The 20,519-nt window shown below is 39.5% G+C and overlaps 1 protein-coding gene across 3 annotated transcripts in view; it reads right to left on the bottom strand.

Moving 5' to 3' along the window:
• Window positions 1-20,519, bottom strand: part of TAFA1 (TAFA chemokine like family member 1) — a 501,884-nt gene that overhangs the window by 104,986 nt on the left and 376,379 nt on the right. For 2 of the 3 annotated variants that reach the window (XM_007192420.3, XM_007192422.3), the window contains one exon: window positions 3,019-3,159. In XM_007192420.3, the coding sequence (XP_007192482.1) occupies window positions 3,019-3,159 (141 nt within the window). The remainder of the gene's footprint in view (window positions 1-3,018; window positions 3,160-20,519) is intronic. The other variant, XM_007192421.2, reaches the window with a different exon arrangement.

Genomic DNA, 20,519 nt, shown 5'->3' on the forward strand with positions numbered 1-20,519 from the left:
TGATTTCCTTAGTTCTCACCACAACCCCATGAAGCAGAAACAATTATCATTCCCATTTTACAGATGAGGAAACAGGTTAGGAAGCAAATGTGACTTGCCCAAGGTCATTCTATTAGTAACTGGTACAGCTGGGATTCCACTCATGTCTGCCTAATTTCACAGTTCGTGGTCTTAATAACTACACTGGAATTGTTAATTTATATACCCACTTCATATTTAATTTGCATGTAGAGATCTAGGCCATAAAAAGAGTTTTGATCGAAGTAACACATAGACTTTTCCCACACGTGCCAATGGATTCCAAGATTCTGGAGGAGTAGAATACTATGGAAATTATAAACAATCAGCATAAGACTATAGAATACTCTATACTTTATTGACTTTTGCTCAGAAGACAGACACTAATAGCTCTCCTGCCTAAACCAAAGGCTCAGAGTTTCCAAAGTCAAACAAACTTGTTCTGAGAGACAAAATGTTACCACTATGTGGCTTAATCTCTCACAGAAACTTACAGCCAAATGCCATTTCCCCCTCTGCCAGCATAGACAATGCATTGCCTTTGTGTCTTCCACCCAAATCCTGAAGGCAATTCTATTTCTAGATCATTAGTGATAGAAATGAACTGGAAACAAAATGGAGATTTATAGTTAACAGGCTCAATGCTTTCTTTGGCGGAGACTAGGAGAAATCATCATGGTTTTATAATGTTTATTGGCTTCTAGGGCCAAGAGTTGCTTCCTGTAAGAGGGTGCAATGGCTTTTCTAGTCTAACTGCTTGCCTTCCCTGCAAGCAGTTAGACTAGAGGTGCCTTACTATACACCTTACTTATTCTAGATCACCTTCTGTGATCTAGAATAAGTAAATTATCATGGTGCAAGTTTCTCAACCTCAGCTCCACTGACACTGGGGGTGGGATAATACTCTGCTGTGGGAGCTGTCCTGTGCATTGTAGGACGGTTAGCAGCTTTCCTGGCTTCTACACACCTGACACCAGGAGAACCCCTCTAGTCTCAGACACTAATGTCTACACCAAATGGCCCCTGAGAATTGGCCTGATTGAGAACCACTGATCACAGTGTATTCTTAAACCTTGATTTTTCACATCATTTTAAAAACAGCTCGACCTTCCCATGGTACAGAGTGCCCTATGAGCTAGTCCCTCTGGGTGTGGCCAATTGGGCAAAGATTGACAGATGGCCCAAGCTGGGTCAATCACATTCAGTCTTTTTGGAGAAGGCATTTAAGATACAGGAAGTGAGTCAAGTATACTTGGATTATACCATGATGCTGAGTGAGATCAGAGTTGGTACCACAGAAATAAAAGCTTCACACAAACCCCTAAGTTGTGGGAGGGCAAAAGTTAAAATCCTTGAAGAGGGAACCAGTCTACAGAGAGGAGAATGAGGGAAAGAAAGAACAAAAACAAAGAAAACAAGAATGGCAGCTGCCTAAATAGTTTATGAATCCTATGAAATTTGGCTGAATTTCCTGTAACTGGGTTTCCCAGGATTCCTCTATTTTCTTAAAAAAAATAATTTCCCCTTTATTGGTCTAGCTTGTGTGTGTTTCCTTTCTAATCACCTCATAATTCATAATGAAAATACATAACATGAGTCAATCTAGAAGGTGTCCTTCCCCCTCTGTATCTAGAGGTAGGATCATGGACCCTAAGTCAAGAGATTTAGTTTCTAATTCCTGCTTTGTGACCTGAGCAAGTGAGTCACTTCTCTGAGTCCTGATTTTCTTACGAAGAATTTGAATATCAGCTCACATCTGGCTCTAAAATTATGAAAGACAAAGATGGGGAAAGATATTTGTGATCCCTTTGAACTTTGGACTCTCTGTTTGACAGGCATATAAAATTGTTTAAAGATGGTGGTCAAGACTTGGGATTAGAGTCAGTTACTTTCATCTCAAGAGTTAGTAGAGCTACAACTTATCAGTCATGGGATCAATGGAATAGTGATTAACCCTTCTAAGCCTCAGTTTCCTTCATGTTTAAAATGGGAGGGAAAGTGTATCTGCCCCAGGGGTCCCCGTCTCTAGGTTTTCAAGCCCTTTTCATCCACTCCCATGCTGAACAGATAGGGTTGACTTATATAACCAATATGATATTGTGAAAACAATGAAGGATAACTTCTGAGCCTCTATCATAAAAGAAAAGGTCACTGTGGCTTCTACATTGTTCTCTTGGATCACTCACTCTGGGCGAAGCTGCTGCCATGTTGTGAGGACACCCAGCTCCTTTGGAGAGGTCCATGTGGCAGGGAGCAGAGGCCACCTGCCAACAGTTCTGTGAACGAGCCATCTTAAAACCACCCTCCAGCATCAGTCAAGCCTTCAGATCTTGACTGAAACCACAGAAGGGACCCTAAGCCAGAACCATCCAGCTAAGCTAAGTTCCTGATCCATGGAAACTGTGAGACAATGTTTGCCTTTTAAAGCTGCTAACTTTTGGGGGGAGGGCATAAATTGTTACATAGCAATAGATAACAAAGATGGGGGTGTTGGGATGAGTAAATAAAACAATGCATTAGAAATGTTTGGGACAGGGTTTGGTACATGGTGAACTCTCAGGGCACTTCTATCTGTTCATGAATGTATGTGAACCCCTAGAGCAGTGCCTGGCATATAGTATATGCTCATTAAATATGTGTTGAATGAATGTTAGGTATTATTTTTTTACTACCATTATCATCATCATCATAATCGTACATAACCTCGATCCAAAATCAATTCCCAAATGAGTTGGACCCTCAAAATTATAGACTTGAAAAGATTCCTTTACCTTATCTTCTCTACACAATGGTCAACCAACAGCTATTTGAAAATGCCAAAGCCAGAGAAACAAGAATTCAAACTCTATGCGGAGGGCTGGCGTTTGTCTAACTTTGCAGCACTTTGGATGCACCTTCTTCATTATCCTGAACCATATTTAGATGAAACAAAACATATATATTATGCACAGTAACGACGCAGATGAACTCCTAGAGAGAGGGGTAAAGCCAGCTACTTACCATCGACACAGGAAGGTCGGTTTCTTGTCGTTCCAGCCACTTTCCCGGGTAGACAGGAACACTTGACTGTTTGTGATCGCTCCTCAATACGGTTCTTATTACAACATCTGTGTGCAGCGATCACTTCACATGTCCCTCCTTCTGGCAAGAGAGAAAGAATCAGGACACTGATTAGAAATAATTCAGTGGGCATTCAGGCATGTGAGGGTATGTGCGAAGGGGTTGGGGAAAGTGAGAGAAATAAAAGGAAGAGTTTCTATGAGGTACAGTTACTGTGGGATTCTCTCCCATAACATGTATATATACATGCATACAAGATTATGTACAAGGGATGTCTCATCTTGGAGAAGACAAGCATCACAGCAGTACTCTTTAAATGCAACAAAGAGCACCAATGAAGAGCCCTCAAGAGGCAACACTTCCCGGCTGTATGCACAGAGAGGCAGCGGAGTAGTGAATGCCTGGAGCTAACACAAAATAAAGATGCTACCAGATTTAAATGCATTATATTTGGGGAGCTCACCCCTGTGTTATCTTTGCATTTAGAATTCTCTGTGCTCCTACTAATGATAAGCAACAGACACTCCAGTGGTACAGAAACTGCAGTGGCGAGAAAACTGCCCAGAAATGAGCTCTCCTTCCCAGCACCTGCTCCTCTCAAGGGGGATGAATAGAAAATCTAGTTGTGCAGTCATTTCCCCAGTCCAGATCTCACCCAAAAGTGATAGAAAGGATCACTGGAGAACATCATCATGTGCTTTAGATGGAATCTCAAATTACAGACCGAGGCATATGGTTTCACTTAATCGTTACAGGTCAGCCATGCATTCGTCAGAATTTAGTGGCAACTTAGTGTATGCCACTGTCTGCTAGGTTCTTAACAGGTGCTCTGCTGGGTGTGTCAAATGTCACTGAGATTCAGCTGGATCTTTCCAGCCCACAGGACACCAGCTAAGCCAGTTCTCCAGGGACACAAAAGATACTCCAAGTGATCAGAAACCAGGAATTAACTTTCCTAACATCAAGTTTTGCATTCAGGAAGGATGTTTTTTCATTTGACAAGAATGGACCCATAACATTTAGGATCCTTGCCATTTAGGATTCAGTTGGCAGTAATTCCTCAAGCATTTATGAAGCAACCACTGTCTACAAATTACTATAAGGGATGTGTGTCCAGCCTGTACATGGTGAGCACTTAGGAAACACTGAAAAAAAGGAGCAGAGGGAGGGAAGACAGGAGGGAGGGAAGAATTTAAACACAACACCATCCTATCCTGGGGCACTGGTCTCCTTGCAGGTTATTGGCTGAACATGGCAAGCGTGATCCCTTTTGAGGGCTGCTCTGAAGAACAGTCTCGACAAGCTGAACTAGGTACCACCTAGGACAGTCTTCTAGTGGATCTCTGGCTCATTCTCACCTCTTCCATATCTTTTCCCAAATGTTATTTTATCGGAGGCACATTTGACCACCCTACTGAAGTCATAATTCCCTTAGCCAGCACGCATGATCTCACTTTGCTCTGCACCATCCCCCACCCCACACTCCACCACCAGGGTACCTGTAACTTTCAAATACAGCATATAATTTATTTATTTATTGTACTTATTGTGTGTTCCCCACTGGAATGTAATTTCCTCAAGGACAGGTATTTGTATTGTTTTCCATTAAACATTGTATCATTATTAGAATTTCAAAAGTACTTTTAGTACATATTTCATTTAAATGGCAAAATTGTTCAAAGATGGAAATAGGACGATTGTTATCCGTACTTTTTAGTGAGGATGCAGACTTAAAGCAGCCAAATGACACAGCCATAAAACTAATGGTGATAATAATAGTATTATAGGAGTTAACCATTTATTGACTCTTTACTATGTAACTGACATCATGGTAGATACTGTATAAACCTTCAATTTACTATATGCTCTCGAAAGCCCAATGAGCTTATGATTACCTTTTACAGAGGAGGCAACTGAGATCGAGAGCAGCTTAAACACTTGCTCACATTTTACTTAGCAAGTACCTGGCAGCATCCGGACCAGAATTCAGATCCTCTGACCCCATATATATGTTCTTTCCCCAGTCCCACCCTGGCACCCATACTGCCATTCCTCTGAAAAGGGACTGGAAATTGACAAGTGCTCCATTTTCATTAAAACCCTGCAAATAAAGTCAATGACCCCAGACCACATCTTCCTCAGGCTCACGGATGATGGATTTGCACACTGGAAGCCAGGGGTGTCGCTCTAAATAACAAGCTCATCTGGTCTTGACAAGTTGAACTATGGCTCCAATTACACCTGCTGCTCAGGTACACCAATGCGGAGCCCAGAACCAGGTCTCAGAGGACCACAGGACCCTGCCATTTAGAAAGTCTGATTGGCCCTGTCATACCCAAATCTCCTGATTCCCAAGGTTTACGCTTGTGACTGACCTACCCATAGTCAATCAGAGAAATTTAACCTCTCAATCTATTCTAACTACGAAAGCCTGGTCCACTGACTTGTAATGACAAAAAGAAAATTAGATCTTTGATAGGAAAAGGCTCACATCTGCGGTCCTTTGATCAGAAGTCTTCAAGTTATGGCTAGTGGGGCTTCATAGATTATCTGAGGGGGCTCAGTTATATCACTGGAGGAAAGGAGAAAGCAACTCTAGATACTTTATTTTTAATATTCAGTATAGTACTTCAATGTTTTATTTAAATGTTTATTTTAACATTCAGTGTAATCCTTCAAAGGAGTTCCTCTGCTAAGGAAAAAGTGAAAACAACTGTACTTTGCTGATGATCAGCTCTAAAGCTAATATCAAATGACACGTATTTATTGGATAGATGGATGATGGAACCAGATGAAAAATGAATTACAAATCTGTCATGGATTATTGCACAATTATTTAACATGGAACTTACAGTTTTTCGAGAAGCTTAGATGTCTTTGCTATGGTAGTGTATAGCAAGCTGGTAAGATATACTCCCCCTTTCCAATTTCTATGTGTTTTTTTATTTCTTGGCTATATCAGAAGCCCACATTTATTTGGTCCACCCAGGACATAGTGAGAGGCTGATCAAATTCTGTGAAAAGAAATACATTTCTGGACTTCCATAATAACCACAGGGATAAAACTTTTCAAGATTCTCTGGAACTGACTATAGTCTTATTTACCTACTGGCCTCATCAGCTGGCTGCTTCAAAAAGGAGACTGGAAATCAAAATTTTCCCAGCTTTGGCCCCCATGAAAGGAAAGAGTTAGGTTTGTCATAACCCTTTCTGGAAACTAGAAAATTGTTCTTTTAAATCTATTTTATCTGCATTTTAAGAATTACCTACTGAACTGTCCTTTCAAAACTAACTGCCAAGGTTATTGCAGAATCATAATGATAATATTTGTCATGTAAGTGTCTTTCAGTCTTTGGCACCAATGCCAGTCCATTCTAAATTTTATCTCAATCCAAGTCAAAATGATTTCAAGATGATCTATGGCCTCTCAAAGCAAAGTCATTTAAGTGCTCAGAAAATTGAGCTTTCCTTTCTTGCTTATGGATTTCTGGAAACTCGCTTCTTTTCTGGATTTCACTCAGCATCTGTAGATCCAGCAAAGAAGACAGGTGAAGTAACCTACTAGCTAATGGCAGAGAATGTGTCACAAACATAAGCCAGTGTGGAATTTGTCTGTGCTATTCAGACTTTCTAGGTTGTTGCTTGTATCACCACTTTGTCTACAGAAAACACACCTAAGATGAAATATAAGAAATTAGCCTTCTACCCTAAATCTAGCATTGTAAGGGGTCGCATTGTTCTTCCAGATTAGAAGGTAAATACAGTAATTATATGACTAATGCAGGCCAATCTGAAAAAGTTACCTGTGTTAGATGGACATCAATTTCCCACTTCTCCCTCCATGCAAATTTTTAAAACAGTGGCATTGCTTCCCGCTCCCCTTGCCCAGGTTCCCCAGATGGCAATGGGAGAGTCCCCCGCAGGGAAGCTCCCCCGGGCAGCTCTCCACTTCCCCTGTCTGCTCTTTCTTTTGGATTTGTCAGCGCTCTGAGTACACTATCAAAACCAATTTTTAACAGGAAGAGAAAGGTCCTACTACCCAAAAAGAAAAAAAAAAGACAGCATTTCAAGATTATTTCTGGCAGCAGCAACACTCTCTGAGCTGGAGAAGTTAAAAAAAAAAATGCCAAGTCCAATATGCTCCCAGCAATGATCCCTCCTTCCCAATTCAATGCATCACTGTCTTGCCCTGTACAAGTGAGGAAACACAAGAAGATAAATTGCTAAGGATAATATTTCTTTTAAAACAGAGTTCCCACAGATGACAATTACATGTCATGATGGAAAGGGAGGATGAGATTAGGAATGATTGGCAGGCAGATGGCTAAAAACTTGAAGGTTGGCATCTATGGACATCTAATAGAAATAGCTTATACCAACCTACCTGATTGCTCTGAGATATAAACTGGGTCAACCATTTAAAAATGGGCACTTGTGGGAGATTGCTAAGGTCTAATCCTTTTCATCTGCCAGGGAATTTGACGTCCAGTAGCATATTTTGGTGTTGATGGTTTCATGTCCATGACCAAGCATAGCCAATCAATTGGAAATTATCACAACACCAAGTTTTCTGGGAAAGAAGATGCTGGGTGAGATTGTAAAGTTGAAATGGAAGAGAATTATCTTTTTTTTTTTTTTTTAAACTTAAGTCTAAACTCTGTATTATGGGGGGAGGTGGGGTCCCTGTATTCACTATTCAACTCTTCTTCAGGTGGTCTCCTTGAATAAGATTGTAAGTTAGATTTCCCTGCTATATGATCCTACAATCTCACATAATTATCCCATAATAATATTCACAATGCATTGTTTTGACATTTTTAAAGAATATTTCACTTTTCTTATCTCTACAAGAACAGCAAGTTTTCTGTTTCATTACTCTATTACTGAGCCCATGTCTGGCCTATAGATATTTGCTGAATGAACCTCTTCCCCAAAGACTAGCTTTTGCCCCTGACTGTATGCTCACTTAAGTAAGCCAGACTTTTCTTTTATAGCGTGTCTCCTAATTGGAATGATTGGTTTACTAACTGTCCATCTTGTTGGGCTGGACACTCTTGTGATGGCAGGGACCACATCTTGTTTACTTCTTTATCCCTAGTGCCTGGCGTAATAGTTGACATTCACACATTTGCTAAATTACTGAATAATTAAATGACTGAATGAAGGATAGAAGGAATAAAGGGAAGAAGCAGAGGAGGGAAGAAGGAAGGGAAGGAATGAGATGGGAGAATGAAAGAGAAAGAAAGAAGAAACTAAGAGAAGAAAAAGAAGAGAAGAAAGACTGACTATAAATTAATCCTCTTTGGGGAACTTTTCCTGAGTATCCACTATGTGATCTTTTCAGAAAATAAACTTGAATGATAAATGTAGCTTTTGCAAAGAAGTGACCTTCTAATACACCTTCCAGAAAAATCAACTTGGAACTCTGGTGTGGGGGAGAGCCAAACTGTACAAAGGAAAAGCTTTTCATTCTAAGTGAAATGACTGGAAAATGAAATAGCAATTAAGAGTAACCATAAGAAAACTTCAGTCCTCATTAATAGTTAAGCCAGGATATATCTGCTTATAGTCAAAGCCGACTTTTACAGGACATGAATAAAATGTGATTAAGGAATGTTAAGATTGACATGATAATACGGATCCTTGCCTTTTCACTTTATTGCAAATGGTTCCTTTCTTTAAAAGCTGTTCAGTGTAAGAAAAAGCACAGTTTCTCTGAGATTCACTTTTGTAGGACTTCTTGATCAAGGCTTTATAAATAGCTCTCTTGGAATCTATTGTAGCGGACGTCAGAAATGCATATTTAGGACTGTGTTAAAAATGCTTTATTGACCCACTGGAAGCTCCAAGTGTCTTTGTAAATCATTGACAAGAGAGACACTGATGGATCTTTAAGCATGTCTTGGTCAAGGAGGGCAAAATGGCCGCTTGATTTTTTATGTTTGAGATTAAACAAATTACCATCTCCTCTGTCCTAGGGTTCTGGGGTATATTCAGGATAGACAAATGTAGGAAAAAGAAACAAATTCTGGGGCAGACAACCATGTTTTAGGCAGTATAGCATAATGAATAAAATAAAATATTGTAGAATCAGGGCCGCAAAGTTCAAGTCCTAAATCAGCTTCCTGTTTTTCTCCATTCTATGTCTCAAGGTTCTCCTCTGTAAAATGTGGATAATAATAGCATTAACTTATTAGGGTTGTTTTGAGGACTAAATGGGTATGAGAAATAAATAAGTACAGACAGACTGATTACAATAATACTTGGCTTAAAGTAGGCACTAAACTATATTCTGCTGTTAGTAATACTATTGGGATCATTATCTTTGACTAGATCAGAATTATTTGTGGAAACATATTGGACTCTTCGAAATTTTTTCCCTCTTTTGACCAACATGGACCATTCCCCACACCCATCTCCTTACTCTTTCCCCAGGCCAGTGGTGGGGGAACAACATTTAGACCTCACCAGTCCCTTGAGATAAGACTGTTAAAGGTACTGTATACTACAGTAAACTCAACAAGCATCCCCTAGATTTCCCCTTTATAGTTTTTAAAGAAGAAGATGGCTCAAACATTGGATATGTTCAAACTCCTACTGTAGAAATCATTTTTAATAACTGCTCTAACAACATGGAAATATATTTTACTCAAAGATATACCAATGAGGTTACAAGAAGAACATTCTTGGGGGCTTCCCTGGTGGCACAGTGGTTGAGAATCTGCCTGCCAGTGCAGGGGACACGGGTTCGAGCCCTGGTCTGGGAGGATCCCACATGCCGCGGACCAACTGGGCCCGTGAGCCATAATTACTGAGCCTGCGCGTCTGGAGCCTGTGCTCCACAACAAGAGAGGCCGCGATAATGAGAGGCCCGCGCACCACGATGAAGAGTGGCCCCCACTTGCCGCAACTAGAGAAAGCCCTCGCACAGAAACGAAGACCCAACACAGCCATAAGTAAATAAATAAAAAAAAGAAGAACATTCTTGAATCTTTACTGATCTTTATATACTACAGAACCTTTACTTGTTTCCGGGCAGGATGCCTTGGATGGCATTAGGGAGGGGAACCCAAGTAATGGTTTGGGTATCAGACTGGCATTGCGCTATTCTCAGATCTGCCGGAGAATTTGCATTAAAATAAGGTTGAAAATGTAACATCTCCTCCTGTGTATTTTTTGCCCCCAAATTTGTTTGCCTGATCTGGATCTGCTGTCAATCCATTGCAAATTAATGCAATCATTGAAACAGCTTATTGCCCAGTAGGGAAAGCCACTGAAAGGCTGGGTGGGACATTCACCCTGGATGTTGATGTAAGTTTCTGGTAACTAAATCACAGTATCAGTGCCCTTCAGCTTCCCTGGGTTATGATCTCAAATAAACTAGTCAAATTCTATTATGGTGATTAGGGAAAGAGTTGGAATGAAATAAGGCTTAGAAAGATAGCTATATCCACTCTTCCCCTCTAAGGTGCAACATTCTCAATCTAAATCCTGTTAGGATTTCTCCCAACTCTATCCCTACACCAACATCACTCATCCAGCTGGGTGATAGCTTATCAGGTTTTCCTTTTCTATTGCTAGGCTTCAAGGCTGAGAGCAATATGCAAACAGTTCCTTGAAAAGAAAGAGGCAACCCTGTTTTACAGAAGCCACACCTCTACGTATATTAATTTCTTTAAAATTACCTGAAATACTGACATGAAAGGTTGATTATATTAATATATAAATCTTATTTGAAATAATCAACATCATTTGAGTTACTAGCTGGGTGACTTGGAGCAAGATGTAACCTCTAAGCCCTGGTCCCTTGTAAGTAAGATGCCAAACTTAAGGAATGTTGTGAGGATTAGAGATTGTGTATCAACAGTAATTAATACACTGAGCAGCACACAGTAGGTCCGCTATAAATAAGAGCTGACATTCTTCTTATTGTTAACCTAAAAAATGAAACCCAGTTTCAAAGACAATACTGGAGACAGTTACATCTGACATGAGTTTTGATGGAAGGACAGAATTCTGAAAGGCTGGAAAATGGAGGCATTTACGTTTCAAGCTCCAAGACCCCCCGTCAAATGTCTGAACTGTTTGTGCAATGATGGGTGGTCGAACGTGCTTTCTCCTTTGCATCCCTGCCTCATCTGCTCTTATGTCTTTATTCATTTTTATTCTGTTTCTTCCTGATATTTATTTAATGGCATACAAGCAGTAATACACTCTGAAAAGGAAGCCCAATAATAATTATAAACTTTAAAAAATTCTCTTAAAATGAGATTGTTCTATTATCTTGCATGGGTAAGTGTAATGGATGTTAAAAGGAACATGGGTGGTGATAATACACCATCTCCATTATTGAAACGTGAATGGACAGCAGGCAATGTGATGACCCGAAATCCATCACCTCTAAACCATAACTATTTTATGACATTTTTTCCTCCAGCTAAACAAAAATACATGCTATGGAACAACATTCCTGAGTTGGCTTAGAAGCAAAGACAAGAAGATCAAGATACAATTTGAGATAATCTAGGGAGAAATGACTGTGAAATACTATCCCCTGAAAGAAACATTTTCACTTTAGGTTCTGATGATCCCTGGTGGGTCCTCTTGCTGAGTCTTAAATTGATCTTAAATTCTAAGTCCTTACTTTGGTACCCACAGGAGAACCACATGAAAATCCATAGACATTAGCTTTTACTTCCGTCTATGGTCTAATTACTCTCAAACTCCTAAGTGAGTTATCAAGTGTTATGGAAATCTGTTATATAAACAAAATTAGCATTTTGCTTGTGTCTGTTGAATTCTATTATTAAGGGTTTTGTAAGGCAGTGGTCTCTACGATATCAATGGCTGGGACTTTCCTAAGTCCTAGAGGATCCATGTGTGGTAGGATGGTTAAGAGCATAGCATTTGAGATTGGATTTTGGAGCCATACTGGCTGCATTTAAATGCTGCCTGCACCCTTTGTGAGCTGTATTATCTAAGGAAAAACATTTAAGCTTTCTATTCTTAGCGTCCTCATCTGTAAAATTGGGAAAATAATACTTTCATGATGAGGTTGTTGTGAGGATCAATGAGTAAACACTTGGAGTGCACTTAGAACAGTGCCTGAAGTATAAGAACAAGGCAAGTGTTTGCTATTAAGAGTCTTGCTATTATTAATTTTAGCTGTTGTGGCCATTAGGGCTTCTCATGACTATCTCTGGCTCTCTTCCTCTGGGCTTATGGTAGTTCCTAGTTCCCCTGTGGGAGGTGGGTCCATATGACTATTTCTGTGTTAAAGGAAGTGATGTGTGACTTACATACCAAGCTTTTAATCCCTTATGGAAGATTCTCCAGGGCTCTCTTCCTGCTGGTGTGGTAACCAGAAGTATTTTAGATCAGGGATCAGCAAACTTTTTCTATAAAGGTCCAGGTAGAAAATATGTTTGGTTTTGTTGGTCATCTGATCTCTGTGGCAACTACCAAACTCTGCTATTGGAATATGAAAGCAACCACAAACAATACATAAACAAAAGTGTGAGTGTATGCCAATAAAATATTATGCATGGAAACTGAAACTTGAATTTCATGTAATTTTTAGGTGTCACAAATATTCTCCTTTTGATTTTTTCCCAGCCTTTGAAAACCGTAAAGATCATTCTTAGCTCATGAGCTATAAAAAACAAATGGCGAGCCAGATTTGGCCTATGGACCATAGTATGCCCACCCCTATTTTGGTTATTGGCTGCTCCAGCAGTTCTAGTTCCTGGGTAACTCCTCCAAACACAACCCCTCTGATGAACCACAGTGGGCGTGTTGCTTGATCAAGAAATAAACCTTCATTGTTTTAGGCCAATGAGAGTTGGGGCTGGTTTGTTATTGCAGCTTAATACAGCCTAATCTGACTAATATATTATTCTTTAAGATGATGAGAATAAAAGAGGTATATTACCCCCTCAAGAGCGCTTAAATAGGTTCTGTAAATATGTTTAACAATAACTAGGGTGGAATGATTCCAAGGCTTTTACCCGGGAAGTATAGTCTTTCAAATCGATGCCTTCCATGAAGAACTGGAATGAGATACAGCTGCTCAGCTTCCTCCTCTGTGCAAACACATCATCCAAGCCAAGGATCTGGCCCTTGTCATCTGGGTGTTTTATTGGTTTAGCTGAGAGGTAATCATGAAAGTATATATTTCTTTATATCATGAGATAGTGCCTCTCCTCCACAGCCACAGAGATCAGAAAACACACATTTAGGGGAAAGAAGGCAAACAGAAACTGTGATTTGTGTTACACATTGTAGAAGTCATTAACTATGACTCAGGTAGAAAAACTTATTACTTCTCTTTTTGACAGTGATGACAATTTAATAGTATTTGACTCTACCGAGTTACATAAAGCGTCCCGAGGCATTGAAAAGGACTGTTTATCAAGATGATAAACAAGGTTTCATTTCCTTCCTGTCTGCATGGATGTGATCAGAAGTCTAAGGCCATCCGAAATCACTTAGTCTGGCCACCAGGCAGACGTTAAGCTACTTGGGACCATCTGCACTTGAAATGAGCTTCATTTAAGGGACCTGCTGGATCAGGTCAGCACTAAGGAAGGAATGTTTGCATGAGTACCTGAGCACTGGGGCATTCAGTGTGGACTTGGGGGCTGAGGGAAGGGTATTAGTCCTACTAAAACCCTGCTCTCTGGGAATCTCATACTCACTAATTTCAAAACATACAGCCAGTTTTGCCTTTTGATTTGGGTAAATCAGGCTGGATAAATTCTCAGCATGCTGGGAATAGAATGAGTTTGTATGGGTGAGTATAATAAAAAACACTTACAAAATAAGTGTTTGTTCCTAGTATGTTATCATTATTATTAACTGTGGGAGTCATTAATGCCATTAGTCAATTCTACTCTGTAGTAGTTCTCTATTCTTTTTACCTGCCCAGCAAACACTCCCACTTCTGCTGGTGACTGCTTCCTTGTTTTCCTTATGGAGCCAATGGCCTTATTCCCCATTCTCAGCTCATGGGGTTTTGAAGTTGTTGGTTCTACCCCTGATCCAGAAGAGGGCACAAGACTCAAGACTAGCTTAGTGGATTATGCACTCTCTAGGGACCAAGCGAGTGTTTCAAGGGCTGGTACCTAGCTCAAGCTGTACACAGTGAGATCCAATAGTAAAACATTTATTCTTGGGAAAATATAGTTTTTTTCTACAAGTGTTTCTGATGAAAAGATATAAATCTGGAGCTTGCCACTATCTTAGTACCATGTCAGAAAAGTGTACAAATGAATGGAATCAACAAAGAGGGAAGCCAAGTGGAAAAGTGGAGTGCTTCCTGCCATGATTGTTAGTGCTACTTGATATAGTTGTTCCTGAAGGTGGTAGCTGAACTTTAGCCAAAAAACACTTTAATTTAAAATTGAGTTTGAATTATTTTTTCTACTAATTGCAATAAAGAGTCATGAAGTACAGTTATACCAAAAGCATTAAGAAGATTGTCTGCAATTATCTTTTCTTCTTTTCTATAAATTTTATTATATGGAGGACCCTATGGTAGGTACCAAAATTAAACCAGATATCACCCTATCTAAATGCCACCTCCTGAGGGAAACCTTCTCTGACTTCCCTTATTAGGTCACTCACATCTCCTCCCTCCCATTCCAGACTCTCAGAGCACTGTGACCTTTTCCACTTCAGCACATCCACAACTGAAAGTTTACATGTGTTTGTTAAATACTTTTTATCATTGTCTACTTCCTCTAATAAGTAAAAAGCCCTGTGAGGCAGGGACCATATCTGTTGTCAAATATCATGTTATCCTGAGTACCCTGCACAAGAACTAACTGGGGAAAACAATGTTGCACACTCAGTACTTATTCTCTTCTTTTTCAAAGAGCTAGATCAACAATTTTGATCAGAGTGGCTATACACCCACACATTCAAAAACATTTTTCTATTCCTCTTACAGCTATGATGGACACATGGCAAAGTTCTTGTCAATGAAATGAAAATATAAATGAAAATCTGCTGAGGCTATCTAGAAAGACTTTGCTTTCCTTACGTAACACTTGCCCCTTCCTATACCGTTTTTCCCTTCTTCCTGTCCGAAATGCAGGCTTGAAGGCTGGAACTACAGCAGCCATTTTGTGCCAGTGAGAGAAAGGAAGGTCAAAGTTAAAATCACAGAGACTTTAACTTTGAGAGTGTTGGGTAACTGAGCCAAAGTTGCCAAACGAACCTCCAGAATTTCTATTACACGAGAAAAAATAAATGCCTGCTAATTTGCTTAACCTTGTTGAGATGTCTATTACCTGCAACGAAATGTAGTCCTTATGTATTGGTACATGTTACGACTTTGATAAATACTTTTAAAATGTATGAGTAAATGAAAGGAAGGAAGTATCCTTGGCTTCAAAGATCTAGTCAGAAAGTTAAGACAGAGAAAATAAAAATGAATAATTCAAAGTAGAAAGTAATAAATGTCATGAGAGTGTAGACTCTCTCCATTATTGGAGTTTCTGAAGAATTAGAAGATACTACCTTTATCCTAATGGATTCAGGAAGACTTGTTGGAGTAAAAGAATTTGATTCAGGACTTTGGTCCTTCAAGGACGATTTGTTCTTGTGGTGATAGGAGATGGACACTTTAGGTTCAGAGAATAGGGTGAGCAAATAGCTACGGATGGGACCTGTGACAGACTCTAGAGCACCCCCTCTTCATGCTCTGTCTAATCCCCTCCCCTTAGTGAGGGTGGAACTTTTAGAATATAGACTATGGAACAGAGTAGAGAAAAGGTGATAGGATGTCACTTCTGTGGTTAGGTTATATATGTGGCAAGGATGATGTGCTATCACTCCCATAATTATCTTTTATCTCTATCTCTATCTGTACCTCTGTCTGTATCTGTATCTTCATCTCTATCAAGTCTTGTTAGCATGCATTAGAGGGACTTTATTTTCAATGCTGGCTTTGGAGAAGTGAGCTGCGAGAGAGTCTGTGGAAATGTCCACATGGCAAGAAATTGCAGGTGGCCTCTAAGAGCTGGGGGGTGGCCTCTGGTTGGAAGTCATACAACAGCAAAGACATGAACTCTGCCAAGAATCTAAAGGAATGTGGAAATGGGTATTTCCTCAGTGGATCCTCTGTGGGGAGTCTATGTGTCGGTCAACTCATACCCACCTAGTACACTTTTTCTCAAATGTTTAGGGATTAGTTAGGTAATTTCAGGTAAAAATCTCTACTACATTTGATATCAGATCTCAGTTACCAAGGATATCTAAAAATCAACAGCATTCATAAGATCTAAACAAGTATGAAAACACACATTTTGGTCTTCCCTGAACAATCAAATTGTTCAGGGAAGAAAAGAACATAACAGTTTTACTTTACTGAGACATAATTCTTTGTTCTCTTTACTGTTGTGAGGATAAGATAATGGAATATCACATTACAGGGGTTCAAGTGCTGTTGGTTCCTTAGAGGTGGAATAAAAAGCAGAAGCAATGAAGTTCTCTTAAAAATCTCACTTATATAGACCTTGTTTTTGGAGATGCACTTTGGTTTTGTGATTACCCTGAGAGTCCTTGGCTGGAATATTGGCTTTATGTCTTACTAACTGGATAATTTCGACATGTCACTTAAACTTCCTGACCCTTAATTTACTTGTCTGTAAAATGGAGGTAATTGTAACTATCACTTTCTGTAGTTAAAACCCACTGTTTCTGCTTGCCTATGTTTCATTCTCTCTTCTGAAAACAGCATGTCAGGTTTTCTTTGGGAGTAACAACCCCCACCTTATTTTTAGCCCATGCAGGGCAGGTGAACAAAAGCTCCAGGGGTGGGATTGTGACCTAGACCTGGCCAAACGGCACAGTCTTTCCACAGCCACAGAGATTGGTCTGCAGATGGGCTTATCATCCAATTTGGTTCAGTCAGACTGAACCTGAAGGCTAAGTGGAAAAACTGAAAAAAAGTTTTCTTTCTGTTGTACTAGAAGATGCAAGCTGAGCTTTTCAGAGATCCTGCATGAGATTGAGTTTACATGGAGAACAGTGGAGACAAGTGATAGAGAGGGACCCGGTCCTCATGATACACTTGAGCTGCTAGATCCAGCGCTGCTGGCTCTACCTCTGAACTTTTTCTTTAAATGTGCCAGTACATTATCTTCCTTTTATTGTAGTGGCTTTAGCTATTCAGAATTCTGTGGCTTTTTTTTTTTTTCATGCCACATCTCCAGGTCTCTGACAGCAACTGGTATCCAACGGTTCAATTCAATTCAATTCAGTTCAATTCAATTCAATTCAATTCTGACACTACCTGGAGTTAGTGCAGACCCCACCGGTTGAAGGGCTCAGTCCTACAACACTGACCTCACTTCAGACAACAGTTGCAAATGGGGTGCCCAAACCTCTTGTCCTTCTGCCAAACTTGGTGATAAATTCAGGCGTTCTCATGACCCCTCAAGTTCAATAACTTGCTACAATGGCTCACAAAACTCAGGAAGGCAGTTTACTTATGCTTACTGTTTTATTATAAAGGATTTAGCTCAGGAAGAGCCAAATAGAAGAGATGCATAGGACAGGTATGGTCGGGGTGAGGTGGGGGTGGGAAATGTAGCTTCTGTACCTGCTCCAGGTGCTGCCACCTCCCAGCGCCTCAGTGTGTTCAACAACCCAGAAGCTCTCAAAACCCTGTCATTTTAGGGAGGTATTATTACCTGGCCATGATTGATTTAAATGACTAGCCATTGGTGATTAACTCAACCTCCAGCCCTGCTTCTCTCCAATTCTTTAACTATGCCTTGGTCTTTCTGGTCATCAGCTCTGGTCCTGAAACTATTTAGGGATCCCTGGTCATCTCATTATTGTACAAAAGACATTCATAACTTCAGAGAGCCCAAGGGTTTTAGCAGCTGTGTGCCAGGAACTGGGTACAAAGACAAAACACCTTCTATGATTGTACATTGTACTTCATAGAATCTTTGTGAGAACTGAATTAAAAAAATGGATAAAATGCATTTGGTTCAGTGCCTGAAATATAATAAGCACTCAAACTGTGTGGTCATTTTTGTTACTATTACTGTTACCATAATAATAATTATCATATTCTTTACCGTGAAGTGACTGGAATTTTATTTCACTAATACACATATGGGTCTGCAAGAATTGTTGACTATCTCTAAATTTACTGAGAGTGATTGGGAGAGAGAATCAACTAGATACTGATTTTCTGAGACTTCTACTGCAGGAGAAGTCCAAGTAACTCATCATATTGATTCCTAGCAATTGATAGTTAAACAATCATGTGAATTGACTCATGGCCAACTGGATTGCTGAGCCTCTGTTGTTAAGAAATTCCAAACAGCAGAGCCATGAAAGGATTGGCAAAATATTACAGTGAAAACTCCTGGACTCAGTAATCTACCAAACATGAGTTCCAATCCCAACTCTAATGCTTATAAGTCATGTAAAACAGATGCATTTCTTAAGCTCTCTGAGCTTTGCAAAATGGGGTTGTAAGAACACCTTCATTAGATAATTGTGAAGAATAAATAGAGTAATAAATATGAACAGCTCAGTACAGTTTGACTCAAATTGTAAAACTTCATAATCATCATTGCTTTTGATGTTTTAATTATACTGACTGACATGAACACACTAGTTCAACTCTAAAGTGATGTAAATTAGACCTTAACTTTTTTATGACCAAACAATATTGATTAACTGTCATTTAAGCAATGTAGAGGCAACATGTAGAAATAGATTAATTTAGACTTTAAGTTATTTAGACTAAATGAGAGAGAAATTTTCCCACCTAATGTAAAAGAACGTCATCTTTCAGAGTCTCAAATTATGCCTTTAGACAAGTCATGCATAAAGAATGAGTGACCTTGCAGTGAGAAGTCTGTAAAAAAAAAAAAAAAAAGACCATTCTTCTTTGGTTAGATGTCAGTTTGTCAGCAAACATTTTATGAGTGATAATCTGAACAGCAGAATATGGTTACTGAAGTTTGAGTTCCCTGAAGAAACAGCTATGTAAGTTAATGATCATAATGAAACGACATTAGAGAAATGTTGCCCGAAAAGTACATAAATTTCAACCTAAGGCTAAAGTTTTCTTCTTCACAGCAAATTATATTCAGGTTAATGGGGTCAACGTGAGAACTGAAGCTATTGAAGAGGCCTAGTCGTCACGTACCAAATTTCCATTGCACTCAATAATGCATGAAAGTCATTTGGAGGGATGCTATATCCAGATCCTGTTTGTGAGGCAGGTCTTCAGAGAAGAGTCTTACAGAAGGAATGCCTTTCTTCCTTTTACCTCCATAGATTCGCTTAGACCTTTGTCTTAGCCTAGAATGTCTTCCTTCCTACTCAATCACTTCTCATCTTCTAATCTCTCACTCCTAAACTTACAACTTCACTTTTACTTTTGTTCAGCATGTCATCTTTGGAAGCTTAGAGAAGCGATATAAAACAGCAGTCAAGAGAACAGATTCTGACCTTTCAGAGTGTGGTTTTACCCTCAATGCTGGGATTAATTTAACTGTGGAATCCTTGATAAGTGACTCTAAACAGTCAGTTTCCTTATTTGTTAAACGGAGTTAATTTTAAAAAGCACGTAGAATATTTAAGTCCATGCACTTTCTCACTTCGTCCCAGCTTACCCTTCCCCCACCCTGTGTCCTCAAGTCCATTCTCTACATCTGCATTTTTACTCCTGTCCTGCCCCTAGGTTCTTCAGAACTTTTTTTTTTTTAATATTTCTTATATATGTGTTAGCATAAAGCAATTATACTCCAATAAAGATGTTAAAAAAAATTAAAAGCACGTAGAGGAATAGCCAAAAAACACATTAGGTCAAAATTACCTTAGGAAATCATGAACTCCTTCTTTAGACTGGAGAGATACTAACAGAAGAGGAGGCAATAAGAGTTAAGAAGAAGTGGAGGACAGTTGACTCCAGACTGCCATCCCAGGCCCATGCCAGGGCATTCCCGAGAAAAATCATAGGAGTTAACATTATGTAAATTGCTATTAATTTTTATTGGCTCTAGCTGTCTTCTACTTGACCATGTGTGGTTGAACTGGATAAGTTCAGTGCACGCAGAGGGGCACTGGCTGCTCTTTGTGTTGGCAGATTACAGACAGAATCACTTTGACTCTATTATTATTATATTTTACATTTCAGCAATAAACATTTTGTGGAAATTTTTTTCTCTTTACCATGTTATTTAAGTACCTACATAATATTCTCAGTTTTGCCTTTTGGTTCACAAAGCCTGACCTATTCCCATCTTGCCTCTGAAGGAGATGGAAAGTTTTCCCTTCTTTCCTTGTAGGTTCTTTGGCGAGTCTAATAGTTAAATTGACATAAGGCACGTTAAGAGGAGAAAAGCAAATTTAATTTCATATGGACGGGAGTGCATAGAAGTGTGAGACTCAAAGGGCAGCCAGGT

The sequence above is a fragment of the Balaenoptera acutorostrata genome, chromosome 10 (assembly GCF_949987535.1).
Source record: "Balaenoptera acutorostrata chromosome 10, mBalAcu1.1, whole genome shotgun sequence".
Taxonomy (NCBI): Eukaryota; Metazoa; Chordata; class Mammalia; order Artiodactyla; family Balaenopteridae; genus Balaenoptera; species Balaenoptera acutorostrata.